The 23,506-nt window shown below is 38.3% G+C and overlaps 1 protein-coding gene across 7 annotated transcripts in view; it reads right to left on the bottom strand.

Moving 5' to 3' along the window:
* The window catches only part of PAK1 (p21 (RAC1) activated kinase 1), a 145,082-nt gene that overhangs the window by 49,717 nt on the left and 71,859 nt on the right, over positions 1 to 23,506 (bottom strand). For 4 of the 7 annotated variants that reach the window (XM_032427423.1, XM_032427417.1, XM_032427418.1 and 1 more), the window contains 2 exons: positions 17,767 to 17,977; positions 262 to 362 (listed from right to left, as the gene is read on the bottom strand). In XM_032427423.1, coding sequence (XP_032283314.1) covers positions 262 to 362; positions 17,767 to 17,956 — 291 coding nt within the window. In that variant the 5' untranslated portion in view covers positions 17,957 to 17,977. Of the gene's footprint in view, positions 1 to 261; positions 363 to 17,766; positions 17,978 to 18,633; positions 18,710 to 23,506 lie in introns of those variants that run through there. The other 3 variants (XM_032427420.1, XM_032427422.1, XM_032427421.1) reach the window with 2 other exon arrangements.

Below are 23,506 nucleotides of genomic sequence, written 5' to 3' on the forward strand. Positions count from 1 at the left end.
CTATATTATCAGTGTCCCGTGCAAAGCCTACTGCCAAGGAGCCACTTAACAGAGGTCTAGTTAAGGAATGCAGATCCAAAGCCTTCTCTGGTACAGTTTTGGAGGTGAAGAAAATGTCCCTCTCATGAATGTAAGAAGACAGCAATGAGGGTCTCAGGCTAAGACAGAGGCATCAGGAATACCAAGGGGAAAAAAATGAATCTAACAGTGCATAGTCAGAGCTCTCAAAGACCAAAGGCCCTTCTGTGACCCAGGACTTACTGTAAACTCCCCTGTGACAGCATCAAAACCAACATGAATTGTATGCTCAAAATCTGAAGGAAGAGAAATCTCTGGCCGTTCCTTCTCCTTCTTTTTATTTGCTGCAAGAGAAACAGGGAAAAGGAAATCAAAAACAAGGACATTACATTTTTTGGCTCATTGAACTCTTCGTTGAGCTGTGGGTTGAGCTTTTGGCTAAGCCCTAGCACCTAAGGCTAAGGGCTGTCTACTTCACAGAAGTATTGACAAGCCAAATGCCAGACTTAGATTGGAATAAGTGCTCAAAGCATGATTAAAGAACTTAAATCTTTTGTTGAATTAAAGTAAGGGAGGGAAAGAAAGAATATTCCTCAGAGTTTAAAGTCCTGGCTCTACCACTAATGAGCCATTTGATCTAGGGTGAGTCACTTCCTTTTTCTGAACCCTGGTTTCCCCATCTACAAAAAAGAGAAGGCTCGGGTGGGTAAATGGTCTCTAAAGATCCTTCCAGCTCTGACATCCTACATTATATGAGTTTCTATGACCTACATCCTACTGGTTTGGTATTTGATTATGGACTGCTTTACGGTTCTCTAAATTTAGAGAATTTTAGATCTGGATGTTATTTTAATAATATAAATCACTAATATTTTGTCAGATGCTTGCCAGACAATGGTTCTAGTTCTATACATGTATGAATTCACTTTGCCTCATGGCAACCTTATCAGTTAGATACTATCTTCCTTATTTTGCAGGTAAAGAAACTGAAGCATAGAGATTAAGTTATTTGTTCAAGATCACGTGGTTAGTAACTGGCAGCATCCAGACACAAACCCAGGCAGTCTGGCCCAGAGCCTGAGCTCAAAGCCACTATGCTACACTGCCCCCCAGGCTAGGACCTTAAAGGATCATTCAGACCAAATACTTGTAAATTCAGACAAATACTCTCCCATCAAGGGTCTTGAGTAAAATAGATGTTCACTAAGGTCCTGCTTCCCGGCAGAAAAAGTTTCATTTAAGGAATTGTAGTGCTAAAGTAAAGTACTCTTTTTTTTTTTAAAGATTTTATTTATTTATTTGAGAGAGAGAGAATGAGAGAGAGAGAGCACATGAGAGGGGGGAGGGTTAGAGGGAGAAGCAGACTCCCTGCCAAGCAGGGAGCCCGATGCGGGACTCAATCCAGGGACTCCAGGATCATGACCTGAGCCGAAGGCAGTCGCTTAACCATAAAGTAAAGTACCCTTGTCAGGGGTTCAATTATGTCCCCCAAAATTCATATGTCCTAACTCCAAGTAGCTCAGAACGTGACCTTATTTGGAAATAGGGTCATTGCAGATATAATTAGTTATGATTAGGTTGTACTGGAGCAGGGTGCACCCCTAATCCAGTTAAGACTGGTGTCCTTATAGGGCGCCTGGGTGGCTCAGTTGGTTAAGCGACTGCCTTCGGCTCAGGTCATGATCCTGGAGTCCCGGGATCGAGTCCCGCATTGGGCTCCCTGCTCGGCAGGGAGTCTGCTTCTCCCTCTGACCCTCCTCCCTCTCATGCTCTCTGTCTCTCATTCTCTCTCTCTCAAATAAATAAATAAATAAATCTTTAAAAAAAAAAAAAAAAAAGACTGGTGTCCTTATAAAAATAAGAAATTTGGAGACAGATGCACACAAGGAGAATACCATATGAAGATGAAGAAAGATGTCAGAGTGATGCTTCTTCAAGTCTAGAAACACCAAAGATCGCCAGCAAACCACCAGAAGCTAAGGAAGAGACATGGAACAGATTTCATCCTTCACAAGAAAACAACCCTGCAGACCACTTCATCTTGGAATTCTAGCCTCCAGAACTGAAACAATAAATTTCTGTTGTTTAAGCCGCCTAGCTTGTGGTATTTAGTTAAAGAAGCTCTATAAATATAACCCTCTTCCAGCTTAAAGGAGTTTCAAGGTCTTGGTATCAAGCTAGACCTCAGCAGGCATCTGCAAATGCAATCCCACTGAAACAGGCTTAAATACCTTCCAAGGCTCAGCCAGATAATCTTCCTTCCTAAATGGGGACCTACAAAGCCCAGATTTTAAACATCTGTAGAAACCCTCCTTATTTCTCCACCCAAGGCTCCTCCTCCTTCAATGTTCTAGGGAGGAGGCCATCTGGTCTAAACTCCCAGGGAACTCCTACACACACCTGGGGGAAGTGGGGTCAGAGGCTAACTGCAAAAGCTACTATTTATTGAGCTCTTACCATGTGCCAGCATGTGCTATGAATTTTATATGTATCATGTCACCAAATACTCATACAACCCTGCAAAACAAATATTAACATCTGCATTTTATAGGTAAGGAAACATAAGTATTTCTTTTTAATAATTTGCTTGATCATTCCCAAGTTTCAGTGACAAGTCTATCCTAAAAGTATTAGACATTGGCCATCTAGGCTCACAGGCCTGAAAGGCAAGACCACAATATCCCCTCTTTAAGGCAAGTCATCAAGGAAAGCCCAGGAGCCCTAAGTCTCTGGTCTTCCCCAATAAATGGTGCTGGGAAGACTGGACAGCTACGTTCTTTCATAAAAGAATGAAACTGGACCACTTCTAACCCCATACACAAAAATAAACTCAAAATGGATTAGACCTAAATGTAAGAGCTGAAACTACAAAAATCCTAGAAGACAGCACAGGCAGCAATTTCTCTGACACTGGCTGTAGAAGGTTTTCCAACATTTTCCCTTGTCTCCTAAGGAAGGGAAACAAAAGCACAAATAAACTATCAGGATTACATCAAAATAAAAAGCTTTTGTACAGCAAAGAAAACCATCAACAAAAAGGTAACCTACTGAATAGGAGAAGATATTTGCAAATGATATATCCAATAAGACGTTAACATCTAAAACATACAAAGAACTTATACAACTCAACACCAAAAATAACCAATCTGATTAAAAAATGGGCAGAGGATGCAAATAGTCATTTTCCCAAAGAAGACATCCAGATGGCCAAAAGACATATGAAAAAATACTCAACATCACTAATCATTAGGGAAATGCAAATCAAAACCACAATGAGATATCACCTCATACCCATCAGAATGGCTAAAATAAAAAACACAAGAAATAACAAGTGTTGGGGGGATGTGGAGGAAAAGGAAACCTCATACACTGTTGGTGGGAATGTAAATTGGTACAGCCATGTGGAAAACAGTAAAGAGGTTCCTTAAAAGAAATTATCATATGATCCAGTAATCCCACTACTGGGTATTTACCTAAAGAAAACAAAAACACTAATTTGCATAGATACATGCACCCCTATATTTATTAGCATTATTTACAACAGCCAAGATATGGAAGCAGCCTAATTGTCCATTGATAGACAAATAGATAAGGAAGACGTGGGTGTTTACATACATACACACACACACACACACACACACACACACACACACACACAGAGGAATACTTGAAGCCATAAAAAAGGGATGAGATAGTACCATTTGCGACAACACGGATGGATTAGAGGATATTATGCTAAGTGAAATAAGTCAGTCTGGAAAAGACAGATACCATATGATTCCACTCATATGTGGAATCTAAAAAAAAATGAATACACAAACAAACAAAAAGCAGAATCAAACCTATAATTAAAAAAAGAACAAACTGATGGTTGCCCGTCAGGGGGGTGGGGATGAGTAATATGGGTGAAGGGGAGTGGGAGATCCAGGCTTCTGGTTACGGAATGAATAAGTCACAGCGTAAGGAATACAGTCAGTGGTATTGTAACAGCGCCACACGGTGACAGATGGTAGCTATACTTGTGGTGAACACAGCATAACGTATAATCTTGTTGAATCACTATGTTGTACACCTGAAACTAAAGTAATGTGTGTCAACTATGCTCCAATAAAAATAAAATTCTTTTCAAGTACAGGCTGTGGACTAAAAGAGACCCCAAAATCCATAGTTATGGCCCCAATGTTCAAGAAGAGCTGGACTGCATATATATGATCCACTTGTACTGCCTTTCCCAGTTGACTTGTCTGAGCCTCACTACGAGACCGAATATTCCTATAGGGCAAAGAAAGTACGAGATACCTTACAGCACTTTATAACAGATTTACATTTCATAATAATCACCTTCATTTGTATCATGCTCTAATGCTTACAAAGCACTCTCACATATATTACTTCACTAGAGCCTCAAAACAACTGTGTGATGAGCAGGGCAGTGGTTATGCTGCCTATTTGAGAGAAGAAGAAACAGGGGTTCTAAGAAGTTAAATAACCTGCACAAGGTCACAGAGCAAGTTAGAAGCAGATCTGCAACCAGAACTGAGGTCTTCAGACTCCCAGCCCCAAGGCCTTCCTATTCTGTTGTTCTGCCTCTTGTGGACTACTGCTGCTCATGATTATGTGATCTCTCCTCTTTCTCCCCATCTCTCTTCCATTCAGTCCACAGGTTACTAATGGCTTCCTATTCTATATAGTGATCAAATTTATCCACTTCCCCATTTTCATTGCCACCACCCTATTTCAGGCATTGTTATCTCTGGCCTTGGATCATTCTAACAGTAACTTGTCACCTGCATTCTGCTCCCCTCCAATGCAGACAGCAGCCAGGGTGATCCATAACCTTGCTATTCAAAGCAGCATCAGCACAACTTGGGAGACCATTAGAAATGTAGGATCTCAAGCTCCAACCCAGACCTACTGAATTAGAGTCTGAATTTTAATGAGATCCCAAATGATTCATATGCATATAAAAGTTTGAGAATCAAGAGAATGAGAAGACAAACCACAAGTAAAAAGAAAATATTTGCAAAAGATATATCTGATAAAGGATTATTATCCAAAATATATGAAGAATTCTTAAAACTCAACAATAAGAAGATAAACAATCTGATTAATAAAATGTACCACCCTGGTACAAGATGTTAACAGTGGGGAAGGTTGTACGTATGTGGGGGCAGGAGGTATACAGGTATACAAGGGGTACTGTGTGCCTTCCACTCGATTTTGCTGTGAACCTAAAACTGCTCTAATTTTTTTTAAGTTTCTGAAGCTCTCTTCTACAAACTTGTACCTCTTCCTAACCTCCTGCTACTTATGTTTCATACACTCTCTACCAGCTACACTGAACCAGTTATGTCACCAAACATAATGAGCTCTTTTACACCTCTTCACATTTTCTCAAGCTACACCCTTTGCTTATGAGTCCTGCCCTGCCCTTTCCTTTCCCTTGCTACCTCAGCCTTTAATTTACCCTTTTCGGGGGTCAGCTTAAAGGCCATCTCTTCTCTGAAGTCCTCCTTGATCTCGAGGTTGGGCAGTCCTTCACCCTCTCCTCTGTTCCCACAGCACCATTATAGTAATTGCCTATTTTATGGGTTTACCTTCCAACCAGACTGAATCCCAAGTGCAGGGGCCATGTCCAAGTCATCATGGATCCCCAACAGCTAGCACACACCTGGCACAAAACAGCGAATGAAGAAAGGAACAAATGACCAAATACCTAACTCGACCTGGCAAGGGTCTAAGGAATCTGTCAAAGACAGGCAAATTCCCTCCAGGACAGGAATAAATGTTTCATTTTTACAAGGTCTGACCTGACTTTTCACAATCCTTGTTACCCAGCTACCTCAGTCCTGTTTGAAAACCCTGCTCTGTGGGAGCTCAGCACACTGGCCAAAAGAAATTCTGAAGTCCTAATGCCTCCACAGACCCAGGATAATCCTGATGAAAGGCAGCAAAATGGGGGGTGGGGTGGGAGAGGAGGAGGGAAGAAGCAAGAAGGTCTAGAGTCCAGGCCAATTTTGCCCCTATACACCCATATAGCCCAGGTTCTTGGCTTTCTCATCTCAACAATGGAGAGAATGGACTAGACAATTATAAGGACCCTTCCAGTTCCTACATTCCATGAGTCTATGATAACAGAAAGATGAATACTCTCAAAGCTCTGTAGCTAGATTCTTCCTGACATGGCACCCCACAGTTTTTAATAGATACTCCATTCACATCATCTCATATAATCACCACAATCCTGAGAGGCACCACAAATCCTATTTGTAGATTAGGAAATTGAAGCACAGACTTGCCTATAGTTATTGAAGTGACTGAAATTCAAAAGGTGTGGCTTCAAAGCCAAGGCCCTTTACATTCTACTGTTTTACCTCCCATAAGAATTTCAAGTTAAGTCAAGAAAACATACTTTAGTAAAATAAGGAAAGGAAATAACATTGAATAAGAACTTACTATGTGTAAGATACATAACATATATTATTTTCCTTAATTCTTAAAATCCTAGGAGATAGATTATTACTACTGTCATTTTACAGATGAGGAAACTAAAAAAACAAAAAACCATTAAATAATTTGCTCAAGCTCACGTAGCTAGTAAGAGCTGAGATTTGAACCCAGGTCTGATTCCAAAGTTTCCTTCCTCAGTGTCTTACTGAGAACTATTTGCTTACATGCCAACTGCTAAGGTTTAAGTTATTTATGCACTTGGCAATTTCCCTTCCAGAAGCAGCTGCTTTTAGAAAGGGAAGGCCAAGGGGCGCCTGGGTGGCTCAGTCGTTAAGCGTCTGCCTTCGGCTCAGGTCATGATCTCAGGGTCCTGGGATCGAGCCCCACATCGGGCTCCCTGCGCTGCGGGAAGCCTGCTTCTCCCTCTCCCACTCCCCCTGCTTATGTTCCTTCTCTTGCTATCTCTCTCTGTCAAATAAATAAAATCTTTAAAAAAAAAAAAGAAAGGGAAGGCCAAGACTTTACCAGGGCCCAAATTAAGCACTCATTTATGACATAAGTCCATCTGTCTTACTCATAGCTAGAATGCATGGGACATGGTACAGGACTTTGGAATTGCTTACTATTCCTAAATTTCCTCTGATCTAGTCACTTAAAAGATTGTAGGGAAGAACAAATATGTTATTTTTATGTTTTATTTAGATTTTTGTTTTATACTTATGTATCTTCTATTTTTATATATTATTTCTAATTTATGTTATTAATATACTATATAATATACCATCATAGGCATGGAATGTCAATACAAAAGAAACTCCAGTAATGGAGACACAGAAAGAGAGTGGCTCAGAGGATGAGTAGTCTATAGAAAAGAGCGTCAAGGAAATGAAATCAATTACCACATGAACATACAGAGTAATGCTAAAGTTGGCTTCCACAGGTTTACTCTTTGCCCCATAACCTTTGCATATACCTCCCATATTACCACCTCCAAGTTTTTGCTCACTTTTCCTTCTCCTTGCTTTAGAATGCTCTTCCTCCCAGTCTCCCTGTCAAACTCTTAGTCATCTTTTAAAGACTGCTCTAGGTCCCACTTCTCTTCCTGACCTTTCCTCCCTCTGTTAATTCCCAAGACACTGAGTCTGCCATACCACCATGCATTTAGTCACTTCCTGTCTTGTATGATTCCTTGCTATTTTAAAGACTTACCTCTTTACTTAAAATGTCAGCTTCTAGAGGACCATAATCATGGCTTGTAATTATGATTGTTCAACTTCCAAATCTTCCATTGAGGACCCAACACAGAATACGTTATTCAAGAACACACCAAAAATATTAAGAAGTAACCTTAGAGACTGTTATCCTACTCCCTGAAGAGGCCTTGAGAAGTAAATTGACTCGACCTGCATCACAGAGCACATGGAGGTAAGACTCAGTTCACCTGATCAAATCTTTTATCCTTAGTGATATCCCCTGATGCCTACCGACTGATTTGAATGGAAGCAACTACTGACTGAAATAACAGTTTAACATAGACCAGAAATGGACTATAAGAAGAGGAAAGGCTTGGCTGAAGTGAAAGAGGAGGGAAGTACAAGGGTGAGGGGGAAAAAACCTAGCTGACAGGATTTATCCCAAGTGCTGTGCAATTTAGGCTGAGTACTCACTGGCTGGGGACCACCAGCAGGAAACAGGATACCTGAGGCAGGAAAGCAGGATGGAACTGGAGAAGTCAAGGAGTCACAGAGCCACCACTCACCTCCCTCACATGTGTATAGTCCTTCACAAAGCCTTTTCACATTCACTGCCTCATTGGTTCCTTAAAACAACTCCAAGAACTAGACAGCATGGATCATCCCCATTTCACAGCTGAGAAGACTGAAGTCAGGGAATTAAAAGAAATCTGTTCTGGACTAGGAGAGGAAGATGGATCCAGTATTCTCTTTGCCATTAATCCACTTTATGGCCGTGCAAAAGTTACCTTCTTCTTCTGAGTTCAAGCCTTCAATCTGTAAAGTAGGTCACTGATCCATGTTCAGGTACAGATAAAAGGAGGTAAAAAAATCACCTTTCTGGAGAAGATAATACGTAAAAGAACTCATGAAAGATAAACAGGAGTGGGTCAGGCAGAGACAGAGAAGGACATTCCAGAGGGAAACAGAATAAACAAAGGCCCAGAAAACAGTGATCTTTGTCCCAGCTTTCCACCTGCCCAACAAGTCAACCAAATTTAATAAACTCTTATTAGAGATGTACTCCAAGCTTGGGACTGAGAGGAGATACAATGGAGAAAATAAAGCAAATTCAGGATACTGGTAGGCCCATATCTCAAGGCCACAAACATCAGGCTGCCTGGGACAACTGCTGCTGCTAGCAAATTTTTTTATGGTGACTAGCAAGTATGAGTCTAGAGGAATTTGATGAAAACCTATGTCTGCACAAAAACTTGTAAGTGAATGTCTATAGCATCATAGCAACATTAATCAAAAGACTCAAAAAGCAAATGTCCCTCAACTGATGGACAGATGAATAAAATAAAAATATGGTACATCCATACAACAAAATATTATTCAGCTGTAAAAAGAAATGAAGCCCTGATCCACGCTACAACATGGATGAACCTTAAAAACATTATGCTGAATGCAAGAAGCCAGTCCCAAAAGGCCATATATTATATGATTCCATTTATATAAAATGTCCAGAAAAGTCAAATCCACAGACAGAAAGTAGATAAGTGGTTGCCAGGGACTGGGAGAAGAAGGAAATATGGTGACATACAGGGTTTCTTTTTAGGGCGGTGAAAATGTACTGGAATTAGAGCACGGTGACGGCTGTACAATCTTATCACCATACTAAAAACCACTGAACTGTACACTTTGAGATGGTGAACTGTATGTGACTTATATCTCAATTTTTTCAACCAAGTAAATGTAATTTACCATATTAAAATAAAGGAGAAAATGTATATAATTCAATTAATGCGGAAAAAGCATTTGTTAAAATTTTATATCCAATTGTGATTAAAACCTCTTAGCAAACTAGGATTACAAGGGAATTTACTTAATCTAATAAAAGCTAATTACCAAAAAACACTAGAGCCAACATCATACTTAATGGTTGAAATGTTGACAGTTTTTCCTCTGAGATTACAAATAAGATAAGGATGTCACTTCTATTTATCATAATCCTGAAGGTATTAACCAGTGAAACTAGGAAAGAAAAAGAAGCACAGGGAGAAGGATTAGAAAGGAAGAAACAAAACTATCACAATTTACAGATAATATGATTGTGTATACAAACATAGAAAAATTCAAATAGGAGAAAAATCTTCATAACTGAGGACAGGTAAAGATTCCAAAAACAGAACAGAAAGCATTGGAAAGGAAATAATAAATTTGACTGTATTAAATTCTGTCAAAGATACCATTAAGCGCATAAATGAAGATACCTGCAATATATATAACTGGCAAAAAGCTTATATCTAGATAAGAACTCCTGTAAATCAATAAAAAAAATTTTCTTACATGAGCAAAAGACTTGACCAGGCAGTTCACAAAAAAGTACACCCAGATGGCCAATTAACATGAAAAGCTGCTCAACCTCATTAAAGACGGACAATACTAAGTGGTGACCAAAAATTGAAGTAAGTGCAACTCTTATGCATTGCTGGTGGGAATATATATTGAACAACTATGTGTTTGAACTTTGAATTTTTGGTATTATCAACCAAAGTTTAACACAAGTATCTGCATGATCCAGCTATTTCGCTATGTATATGTACCCAACAGAAATGTGTGAACACATGTATAAAGACATGCACTAGAAGGGTCAGAAAATATTACTCATAACAGTCTATCTCTGAAACACCTTATGTTCATCAATAGTATAGTGGAAAATATTCCTAGTAGAGAATATTATACAGCAATGAAAACAAGCTAAGCTATATGTAAAAATACAGATAAATCTTATAAACAATGTTAATCAAACAAAGGCAAAGAAAAGAATATATGCTGTTTGATTGTATGTATAGTAAGTTAAAAAGCAGACAAACTCATTTATGAGCTAATCTTTGGGAAGGAGAGAGATGTTAGTGCCTGGAAGGGGAAATGTAGGGAGCTTCTAGGGCACTAGCTGTATCCTTTTTTTTTGGTCACGTGAGTGGCCACATAGGTGCAGTCAATGCGTAACTGAACCGTACACTTCTGAAATGTGCATTTTTCAATATAAAGGTGTAAAAGTGCAGTGGAGGAACCTACAAGAACCTTGGTTCATGAGCCACATATGACTTTACAGAGTATTTATCCAATTTTTTCCATTTTAAAGATGAGAAAGCCCAGAGAAGTTCAGGGAGTAGTTCAAGGCCACACAACAAATACATGAGAACACTGCAATAGGAACAAACCCCAAACAGATTATTTTATAATGTTACTTCCTTAGAAAATCTTGAACACATAGTTGGTTGCCAAGCCCAACTCCTAATATCATATGTACATCAATGCTTCCACCCCTGTTGACAACAACTATGTAAATGAATTAGAGAACACAGAGGAAGAGAAAGAGGGAAAGAAAGGGAAAAGGAAGAGGATTAGAGTAAGAAAGAAATGAAGAGTATCTAAGAGATTTGGAGTTTTAAGAGGCTTACCCTTTTGGCCTCAGTTTCAAATATATTATTTGTCCAGAAATCCAGGCCCATATCCAGAGCTTAGAATCCTGCTTCTGACAGATACCACACAGAACTCTTGGGAACTTCTTGGGAAACCTGTTCTTGGGTCTGTTTAGTGCACAAAATAACTTAATCTGGCCTTCCCATTAGCCCTATCTAAACCAAAGGAAATACAAGCCTATATGTAGGAAGAGAAAGGTAGTTTACCCCAGAATCATTCTTTAATTCTATCTTCGAGGAACCCTGTCAAGAGCTGCTATTTTGTAAATCTCGTTAACAACTCTTAAGTGTTAATCACAGATTCCAAAAGAAAACCACAACTGCAAGCTACAATAGCCACCAAAATTTCTACCAACTCTTAACAAGGCTGCAGTTTGCGTAACATTTTTCACATCTTTAGTCTTATAATCCTTTCAGCAATTCTATGAGATAAATATTACTGTGTATCCATACTACAGATAAGAGAACTGAAGCCAAGAAAGGTAAAGCAACTTAACCAAAGGTCACAAAGTCAGGGATGGGCAATGGTGATAACTTCAAGTGCTTGAACTCCAACATGGCTTCTTTTGTATGTACTGTGCCTTCCCCATATTGCAGACCACATGAATATGCCAGTGAGTGATAGAATGGATGTCATTAAAAGCAAATTTGTTTTAAAGTATGTTAAAAGAAACAACCAAATCAATTCTACTAAAGGCATCAGTCTGAACATCTCTCGGATGGGAGCCCTCAAACACTATATGGTGTCTGAGGATTTAGAAGAGTGAGAGGATACAGTCCAGAAGTCAAGAGACAATGATTCAAATTCAGACTCCATGCACTACAACTATGCAGCATGTGACCTTGGGCAAGTTGCTGACCTGCTAAACCTAAGAGTATCAGTGTTGTACAGTGGAATTAGAGCTTCAGTCCCCACTCAGCCACTCCCTAACTAGATGACCTTGGGAAAGTTAGTTAATCACTGTGAACCTCAGTTTACTGTCTAATAAGTGAAATATTTATCTACCTGAAAGGGCTGGTATATTTCACAAACATCAAAGTTCCTAATATACTGTGTGGTAATTAATAGGCATTCAACAAATAGTAGCTGGGTTATTGTTGTTACTATTTTATGGTTATTACTATTGTGTAATTACTATTTGTTATTATTACTACTATTTTTATTATTGTTATTAATTTGAGGACCAACTAAGGTAAAGAAAATGTACACGTTTTATAAGCTAAAAGCTTTACAAACATGAGTTATCATTAATATAAGAAAGTTTCAGAGTAAGATTTCCCAACCCACTCACTAAGAGAAACTATGAGAAGAAAGAAGAAAGAATCATTCTGACGTCATGTAACTAGAGATCACAAGCTTGAAGAAACAAAGTGGAAAAAGAAGCCTACAACCTCACCCATCCTAACTTTAACCCTATCTTTGGTCTAGTCCATTTGGCTTTCTGATAGCATGGGAAATGAGGCTGACGCTGCCAAATCCTATGGGCAGTACAGCCATCCGTGTTTCAGCACAAATCATTGGCCTTACTTATTTTTTTAAAAGATTTATTTTTAAAAAGTACCTCTCATTGGTTCAGCCGAGCTAATCTGAGCCCAAGGCAGTAAAACACTCCAAACTTGGGAGAGATAAACACTGACGTAGTCCAGTTTTAAAATTAACTTGCTAAACTCTTCCCAAGCCTGGAGAATTCCACTTTGGTTGTGAAAATTCAGCCAGAAAAAGATTCCAAACTAAATGCTGTGGGACTTATTAGAATAAACCAAAGGCTCCAGATCCTAACCTCAGGTACCAGGCTTTCCCACATAAAATTCTGCAACCCATTGCCACATATTACAGGCCTTCAGCTATAGCTTCTTCGATTTATTTATGCATTCCTCCAGGCACACACTGAAGCTGTGCTGGAGGTCAGCATTAGGTAATGCCCACAGACATCCTAACCATTGCCAGCTCAAATCTCAACCACTACCGCAGGCCACAAAGACTCTTCTTTCTCGTTTCCCAAATCTCTTTAGAGACCTAAAACTATCCCTTCGGTAATTTTGGCTCCCAAAGTCTGGGTAGGACCTAGGCATCTGTTATTTTTTAAAAGCACCATGAGTGAGTCAGATGTGTAATCTGGGTTGAGAACAACTAACAGAGATAGTAGGTTTTGCTGTAACAGATACTTCAGGAAGACTTAGTTCCACACTCATCCCTGCCACTTTCCAGCTGTGAGATCTCGAGCAATTTAACTTTCTCTAAATCTCAGCCTCCTCAACTAAAAATGACTTGTGGGCATCAGATTAAAACAAGAAGTTAGTTTCCCATTAAAAAAAACCAAAAAACAAAAAACCAACCTCATATTTGTAGTGTTTTACAGTTTAGAAAATGGTTTTGTATCCACTATGTCAAGTGGCAAAAGCCTATTAATGATAGGGGTGATGGGAATTACAATTATTCCCACTTTACAGATGAGGATACTGAGATTAAAATAAATTGCTAAAAGGAAAAGAAATCACAGAATAAATGTCAGAGATAGGACTCAATCTTGGTTCTCTAAGTCCAGTTCTAGACCATTTCTAGGCCAAATACTTTAGTAAGGGCATACCACTTCAAAGACTGCCAACACTGTTTTGTATCCTGCTAAGACTAAGTGAGGCACAAAGCAAAGGTCAACAAATGCTTATCGGTTGAAAGATAATATCAATAAGCATAAAATTAAGCAGAACAAAGGCTCCAAATAAAAGGAAAAAAACTTCACTTATTTCATTTTGATATATGCATTAATTATAGCCATCTTAAAGCAAACAGGAGAAACCTATGTGCTCACAGCATGCAAAGAAAATCTATAACTAAGGGATTAAAGAGAGGTTACTAAAACTCTATACTTTCTACATCTATACTTTGAATTCACAAAGAAACTGCTTTGATCTTGAGCTATGAGATTTATTTTCAGAAAAGATTTGGCCTAGGATCACTCAGTGAAGGGTGTCCAAGAACCTCTGGGTCTACATACAGCTTTATCACTAATTAAAGTACTTTGCAATGGCCTAGTTTTTTTTCACTAGGTATACAACCCAATCCGACTTCATCTTTATAATATCATTTATATAATTATAGAATTTCAAAACTATAAGAGACCTTATACGTCTACTGGTTTCACTAGTTTTTTAGATGAAGGCACTTAAGTCTACAGAGAAATAACTGACCCAAACTGGACAGCCAATTTATGAGAGAACTAAGACTACAACCCAGATATTCAGACCCCCACCTCCCCGTTCAGTACATAAGATCATCCCTTTAGTTCTCAATAATGTCTAAGGGTTATGCTTCCATCTGCTGTTTTAGACAGGATATAATTCACATACTGTACAATTCATCCATATAGTGCACAATTCAGTGACTTTTTATATATATTCACAGAGCTGGGCAACCATCCCCACAATCAATTTTAGAACATTTTCCGTTTCTTTTTTTCAAGGTTTTCTTTCTTCTTTTTCTTTATTTTTTTTATTATGTTCAGTTAGCCAACATATAGTACCTCCTAAGTTTTTGTTGTAGTGTTCAATGATTCATTAGTTGCGTATAACACCCAGTGCTCATCCCAACACATGCCCTCCTTAATACCCATCACCCTGTTACCCCATCCTCCCAACCCCCTCCCTTCTGTAACCCCCAATTTGGTTCCCAGAGTCCAGAGTCTCTCACGGTTTATCTCTCTCTCTGATTTCTTCTCATTCAGTTTTCTCTCCCTTCCCCTGTGGTCCTCATATTTTCATCACCCCATAAAGAAACTCCATACCCCCGAATCCCATCTACCTCCTCCCACAGCCCTAGGCAACCATGCATCTGCTTTTTGCCTATGGATTTGCCTGGATATTTCATATAAATGGAATCATATAATATGTGGTCCTTTGTGACTGACTTCTTCACTAACCCAATGTTTGCAAAGTTCACCCATGTTGCAGCATGGATCAGAACTTCATTTCTTTTTATTACCAAATAATATTTCTTTGTATGGATATGCCACATTTTACTTATCCATTCATCAGTTGATGGATATCTGGGTAATTTCTACTTTTTGGCTATTATGAATAATGCTGCTATAAACATTCATGTGCAAGTATTATGTGGACATATGTTTCTATTTCTAGGTCACATGGTAACTCTATGCTTAATCTTTTGAGAAACTGCCAGACTTCTCTAAGTGGTTGTACCATTTTACCTTCCCACCAGCAGTGTATGAGGGTTCCAATTTCTCCACATCCTTGTCAACATTTGTTATTATCTTTTTATTACAGCCATCCTAGTGGGTGTGAAGTGACATCTCACTGTGCTTTTGATTTGCAGTTCCCTGATAGCTAATGATTTTGAGCATCTTTTCATGTGTTTATTGGCCATTTGTATATTTTCTTTGGAGAAATGTCTATTCTGATCTTTTACCCATTTTTTTAATTGAGTAATTGAGTTGTCTTTTTATTGTTGAGTTATAATAGCTCTTTATATATTTGTGATACAAGTCCTTATCAGATATATGATTTAAGAAAATTTTCTCCAATTCTGTGGATTATCTTTTTACTTTCTTGGTGGTGTCCTTTGAAGCACAAAAGTTTTTAATTTTGATGCTATCTACGAAGCAGGACTCTTCTTATCTTCCTAGTCAGCAAGAACAATTCCAACTTTTTAATTTTAAGAGTCCTCTTCACTACATGTAGAAACTTGGGCTGAAGACCTACTTACTTACAGAGATTAAAAATTATGGTTGATAAAGCACAATGTTAAAAATAAGCACACACCTAAACTGAGGGATAAACAAAGTGGCTACATACATGGGAGAAGATTCTAGGGCAGAGTAACACCACCTAGATCATAGCCCCTGTATCTAGGAAGTTGGCAGCTACTACGTAAATGAGTTAGCCAAAAAATGAAAACTAAGCAACTTACCCATATCTCTTCCAACTAGACCCCAAAAGAGCTCACTATGAAGGTGGAACAGGGGATAGCATAAGCACACACAAAGATACAAGCCCAAAATAATAAAAATTCTCAATAGTTCTCATTTCAGTTATTCAAGAATCATTTCCTATATGTAATATCACTGCCTATTAGACATCTGTGTCAAGACATCTCAAATGCAAAGTGTCTAAAATTATCTTTTCACCTCAAATGCAATGTGTTTAAAATCTTTCCTGTTCTCTTCAACTACCAACCCTCCTGACTTGTTCCTCTTTCTGTGTTCCTTATTTGGTTAATGATACATCATCTACCATCTTACACTGATCTATAACTATGCAGTTATATTTTTCTGCAATATAGGATATTTTCCGCAATTCACCATTGTGCTTGTTATATCTGGCGTACTATTTCAGAATCCTAATTCTGATTTTATCATATAGTCTACTAGTTATGCCTCCCAGCTTCAATAAAGAAGTAAAGAGAAAGCACATTAAAATGAAGTACCTTCTGTGTGGAAGGTACTTAATTAGGAAATTTGCATGTAATTTTCACACAACAACCCTGTGAAATATTATCCCAGTTTTAGAGAGATGAAAATCCCAATCTTTCCTAGAGATAGGAAACTAAAAGTCAAAGGAGTTAACTGACGTATCTAAGGTCAGAGAGCTGGTAAGTGATGAATCCAGGATTTGAACCAGGTCCATCTAAATCAGAAGCTCATGATAACTATTTATAAACAGAAAGCCAATTTCATCAACACGCCACAAGAAAAGGCCCTGCAAGCATGACTGAGAATTTTACCTCATATCAAGAGCCACTTAAATAAATATTTGGGTAGTCAAACAAAAATCATTTATCAATGTGGACACCCAAACCTCTATTTCACTATCTTGTCCATAGGATTTCAGCAACTTTATCAGATACACTGTTAAAATCCTGATTATTTGCGGCACCTGGGTGGCTCAGTCAGTTAAGTGCCTGCCTTCGGCTCAGGTCATGATCTCAGGGTCCTGGGATTGAGCCCTGCATCAGGATTCCTACTCAGCAGGGAGCCTGCTTCTCCCTCTCCCTTTGCCCCTTTCCCCTGCCAATGCTCTCCCTCTCTCTCTCAAATAAATAAATAAAATCTTTAAAATCCTGATTATTCTTCTAAAAGTTTTATTAATAAAATGAGCCCACCTAGTATGACCTATTCTTAGTAAATTCATACTGAGTCCTGCTTCTTTTTCCCAGCGATTACTTGCCCTTCTTACTGATATTTAATCTCCAAATCTAGATGTGAGATGAGGACATATGAATAAAGAAGAGGCAATCAAGAATCCAGAAAGAAGACATTCCAAAAATGACACTAGCTTGGAAAAAAACATTTCCAAATGAAGCCATTCCAGTATTTCTTATATTTTGTGAGTTCATAAAAGTTTTATAACTTATAAACATATGGCTTCAGATTGTTCAAACTCCAGCAACAGCATAATTATTTTCTTAGAATTCTGCTCAGCAATAGTTAATAAGGTATAAAAATAAGTCTATTTTCTATTTGACTTCAGCTGCCTTAGGAAAGAAAGACAAGGGAAGTATTTAAGGGGGAAAAAGGTATTAAAGGAAAATTAAGTAAAGGAAAGGACAGTCCTTTTACCTAAGCTACCAGAAAAAATTGTTTTAAGTATATAAATGGTGAGAAAGAAATGAAATACTGTACTTTTATCTCCAGGTAAGATGGATCGGTAAAATCGGTCCTTCTTTTTCTTTTCCTCTGGGTTTGGAGGCAGAGGTTTGGAACCGTGATTTAGGGTTCCAGCATCTTTGCTGCCAGCTCCAATCATAGTGCTGGTGTTTCTCATCGGAGGGGCTGGAGGTTTGTCTTGAATGTCTAGGCCGTTATTTGACATTGTCACCACCACCAGCAGCTACTGGAATCAGAGAGAAGAACATAACTCTTTTATTATTTTCATGCAAAAGGAAATACATGTTGAAAAATTTTAAAGAATCCAAATTATACAACCCATCCTCAAGGGCCCAGCTCAAACCTTTCCACCACATACCGTAACTACCGCCATCTTATTAATACTCAAAGATTTAATACCTACTCTGTGCCAAGCACTGCTGAAAATTCACAAGGTTCTTCTTTTTCTCTACCTAAGACATTGGAGAGCACAGAAAACCACCATGATGTAGTTTAAAAGGTAGAAATTTGGCCCAGCTAAACTAAGTAGGAATCCCAGTGTCACTACTAGCTTTAGAGAAATTCCTTAACTACTTGGGTTCCATTTATTCATTCATTAAATAAAACTGCTAACAGCATTCCACATAGTGACCCTTTCCCAACCTCTAATTTTGTAACCTTAGGAAAATCATGTTCCCTCTCTAGAATGGACTGTATCACTATATCAAGAGTCCATAAAGCTGCCAGTTTTGTTAATAGTTTTATTGGAACACAGCTGTTCATTTACATATTGTCTATGGCATCTTTCACATCCCAATGGCAAAGTTGAGTAGTTGCAACAGAGACTATATGCCCACAAACCTAAAATATTTATCTGGTCCCTTACAGGAAAAGTTTGCTGACCTATAACATCTCTCCAGTATCTTCTTCCTCTAAAAATTGATCTTTTTCTAAATACATGATAGTCAATGCGGTAACCATCCTGTCATATACGGTGTTGAATTTACTGGCAATCTCCAATGTTTCTGGTAAAGAGAAGGAATAAAATCTTCAAAAAAGGGAAAAAATTCATATCACATGGTACCAATAGTTTTAATGAAGACAGATGTTATTACTTTAAATAAGTGTCCTTGACAATGGGCAGGCATGTACGTATACAGAATTAATAAAATCTCTCATTATTCTTTCAGGTTACAATGGAAATTATATCTTTAGCCATGACTACTTAGAATATAAGCTCCTTTGAGTAAACACAATAGTGCTTTAGAGACTAACGTTTCTAATTAAAAAAAAAAAAAAAAAACCAATGTAATAATCACCAAGAGCTTTTTAGAAATATAGATGCCGTTTTGACTCCCATAAATTTTGACTTAGTGTAACTAGGTTATGGCCAAAATTCTGTAACATTAAAAATTAGTGATCCCAGTGCCAGCCAGATTTGAATACTACTGCTTTAGATGTCAATTATTTAAATGCTATGAACAAAATCTATTAATCTTTTTTACAATTTTCTAATAAATACAGGACTAAATGGTCCCCTGCATCCATTTTTCCCCTTCAATTCTTCCTCCACATGCCATCAGTGATGTAAAATGCAGCACTCCTCTACTTTAAAATCCATCACTGACATCCCAGAATAAAAGCTAAAGTTCCTTACCAACTAAGCCAACACACCTGGACACAGCCTACACTCAAACTATACCTTGGAAATCTGTTCTCTTGATTTGCCAAGTAGTCTCTTACCCCTCCTCCCAATCCCCCAGTGCTTTTTGTCAAAGATTTCTCCCTCTTCTGACTGATAAAAATCTTACTCATCTTTCAGGCCAAATTCAAACTTCACCTTTTGTGTAACTCATCCTAACCTACCTCTGCCAAACCAACTACTCCTTACTTCTCTTTCTGATCAAAAGAAATTAAGTAAGCAAGAAGAATCCTATTAAACTATACTAACTCTCTGGGTGGTGTGCTTTTTACCCATTTTTTCTGGTTTCACTTTGCAGGTTTGCCTTTGCTTTTCTTCCCAGCCCCAACTCAAGTCCCTCAGCTCCCACAAAGGGAATTTCCATGGGCTAAGTTCTCAAGTGTAACTTCCTACTCTGGACTGCAGGTTCCAAAATTATAGTCCCTACAGCCACCTGACAGACTAAGCAGGCCCTTCCTTGCCTCTTAGGTCCTTCAGCCCACAGCTTCATTGAATGTAGCTCCCCTTCAGGACTACAGCCCAAGATTGTGCCAAGAAAGGCTTCACCACCCTTTCTAATACAGGCTTTTCTTCATTTCTCAGTTCTTTCAATCATACTTGGAGAGTTCTCAGGGGTAGACCTCCACTTTCAAAATTATTCCAAATTATCAAAACCTAAAATCTGTTGTTGGAATACAATGCTTGAATCCTCTGTACCATATTCCAGCCTAGGTCATCCAGCCTATGCTTGAAAACTTCCATTTTTAGAGGATCTACCGTCTCAAAAGTCAGCCTGTTCTATCTTCGGTCACTTCATTTAGAGAGTTCTCACTTAATATTAAGTTCTATCTATTTCACACTGCACTGCAATTATTTGTTTATACATTTGCCTCCCCCCCAACACACACACACACACACCCTCCTCTGCCAGGCTTAGACTATGAACTCCTCAAGAACAAAGTTCAATCTTACTGATTTCTCAGTCCCCAACACCAGGTCTGACACAGACTAATCAATAAAGATTTGTTGAACAAATGAATAAAGAACAAGTAAACAAATAAATGAACAAACACTACGTCTGTTAGTTCTAAATCCTATCTCATAGCTATTCAGAAAAGTCTATTGCTTCTTCCCCAGACTGAAATTTAGATACTTGAAATCATCCTTCAAAACCCCCCAAATCTATTTTCTCATGCTAAACATTGTCAGTATCTTCAACTATACTCACAGAACACAACTTTGTACCTTCCCAATCCTTCCTCTGAACTTACCTGGACTTGATGTTTCTATACTACTTTCCAGTTTCCCTGCAGCCCTCCAACCAGTCCCTTCCTGTGGTTTCTCCACAATTCTTTACTCTCTTTGTACTTCATAGATCCCCTCCTGGTCATTTTGTCCATCTACATTCTGCACAATAACTGGCACATTTTTAAAAACTATGCCATTGTAAACTTTTATAGGAAAACAAGTCCAAAAGATCAATCCTGAGAGGAGAAAGGAAAAACATACTCAACTCTTAAATAAGGAGACCAAACACATCTTAAATCTTCTCACAGTCTGTGCAGGTCAAAGATTTGGGAAGATGACAAGCCAATGCCTTCTGACAGGCTGCAGTATAAAGCTAGGCTCAAAGCCAACGTTTAGAACGATAGTTCAGATGGCACCCCTCTATCCATCCTAGACAACAAACTAATAAAACAGACAGAAGGAAAGACACACTGACCACATTTTACCAATGCTCCAGAGGCTCAGGGAGCCTAATAATTTATGAGCAACTAATTATACTGAAGTATTAATTATGAATCAACTGAATGGCTCTATCATAAATGCAGGATCACTGTGAAGTTTCAAAAAGGCCATCAGTAAGGCAATATAATAAAAAGATGACTGGATCTAAAATCAAGAGATCTGGATTTTTAGGTCCTGGCTCTGCTGTTTACTAGTTATGACTCTAATAAAAGTCCCTTCACCTATGAGCTGCAATTTGTTGTTTCCCACTCTATGGTCACTAGACAGATACTGGTCAAGAGCCAACCAAGGAGTGGAAGTGATTTATGTCCCCTTTGCTGTAAATAGCATAAAGATACACTGCTAGGGCAAAAAGAAGGAAAAGAAAACACTTTTCAAGTAGCCACTATGTATAAGGTACTTTACATACTGAATGAAACTGGACAGGGACTGAGGGAAGGAGTGTGTATACCAGCAGCTACTTCTTTCCACTTTATCACATCTGATGCCACAGCCACTAATATAAAAAGGGCCAAGATAAAGATTTTAAGATACACATCAAAGCCAGAAGCAACCTTTTAGAGGTCACCTAATAATCTGACCCTCTCATATAACGGGTAGGAATACTGAGGTCCAAAACACAAAAAGAAATTGCTTACGATCATACAGCAATTTAAAGGTGGGATTGGAACCCATATCTTCAGACTCTCTGCCAAAGAATTTTCCAAGTATACCTGAGGTAATTCTATCCCCTCTGTACCTTTTCTGACCTGAACTCTGCTACTCTTGATTTAGGTAAGTCAAATCTAGCCAATGGCAAAAATAGAATAATATAAACATGTTTGCCTGGACCTGATTGATATTTACTGTCTTCCATGAGTCTAAGTGCCAAAGAAGATAAATAAATTCTTGGTCCTCAAATCAGCCATGTGAAAGTTATGTACACCTTTTGCTATCATCGCAGGTTCTTCATTTAAGTACAATTCAAATCAATAAATTTTTACTGAGTACTTACATATAAGGTGCCATGGTAGAAATTAGGGACAAAGAGATAAATAAATGAATATGATCTAACTCTAGACATTCTCACAGCCTAGTAAGCAAGATACATAGGATCTAGAAAACCATAATGCCAGGCCAAGTGCTGTAGAGCAGTACAAGTGGTAAAATGTCAGAAGACACAAAAAAGGAAAGATGGTATTGAATTTAGGTGATCAGTGAGGCTTCATAGAAGAGGTGGTGTTAAAAGCAGGAGCTTAAAGAATAAATAAGTCAGATTAGTGGTCTTTGACTTGGACTATTAGAAGCCCCCTAGGAGCTTTTTAAAACACCAGCTGAAGTACATAGGGGGCAGTATACTAATATATGCAACTTACTTTGAAATGTATTTTTAAAAAATAAGATGGATTAATGGATGAACACAGGGATGTGATATAATATGCATGTCCATATATAATTTACAGTGGATGTGATAAAGCAAATATACGAAAATGTTAATGGTAGAAGAATCTAGGTGGTATATATACAGGTATTCACTATAAAATTCTTTCAACTTTGCTGTACTTTTGAAATTTCTCCTAATAAAAAGCTGGGGGAGGGGGGGAATACCATTGCTGCTGAGCTCTGATTTAATTGGTCTAAAATAGGTCCAGGCATTGGTTTAGTACCTAGACCAAAGAAAACAGACAATAAATAAATGGACAATTTTGACAGAGAATGATAACGGCAAATGCATCCTAGACCACAGGAATAGCATGTGTGAGGGTACAGTGTGGTAGAATGCAACACAAAAATGAAAAAGTAGGACACAGCGATCAGAGAGCCTTTTATGTTCTGTAACACATACAGCACTAGTCAGAAAAATGGTCCCTTCTAAGCAGTTCTAGATCCACGCAATGAATGTCTCATGTTAAAAATAGAAGATGACACTTGATTTAACAAGGCTGTGGAGAGATGACAATGAGAAAAGAGGTGTTGCCTGGAGGAGGGCATCAGCTGCCATCTGTCTGCACTGAGGGCTCTGTGATGATGCCTTGAGCTCACACAATGGGAGTTTTGGAGAGTCCTATAAACTGTCTAACAGAGTTACTCAAATTCTAAAAAAGTTTTCCCACAGAACCTCCTGGACTAACTATCTTCACAAATAGCATTTCAGCCATCATTTGGCATTGATAGTTTAATAACAACTAACATTAGAAAACACTTTGGAATTTACAGAAAACTTGGAAATCTACTTGGTTGGTATCATTTTTCTCATTCATGCATGCAAATATTTATTCATCACCTACTATATGCCAGGCTGTGCTAGGCGCTGGGGATAAAACCGTGAGCAAGTCAGAAGAAGCAAAATATCAGAGATACTGCCAG

This window comes from Phoca vitulina, unplaced genomic scaffold (genome assembly GCF_004348235.1).
Source record: "Phoca vitulina isolate PV1807 unplaced genomic scaffold, GSC_HSeal_1.0 scaffold36, whole genome shotgun sequence".
Taxonomy (NCBI): Eukaryota; Metazoa; Chordata; class Mammalia; order Carnivora; family Phocidae; genus Phoca; species Phoca vitulina.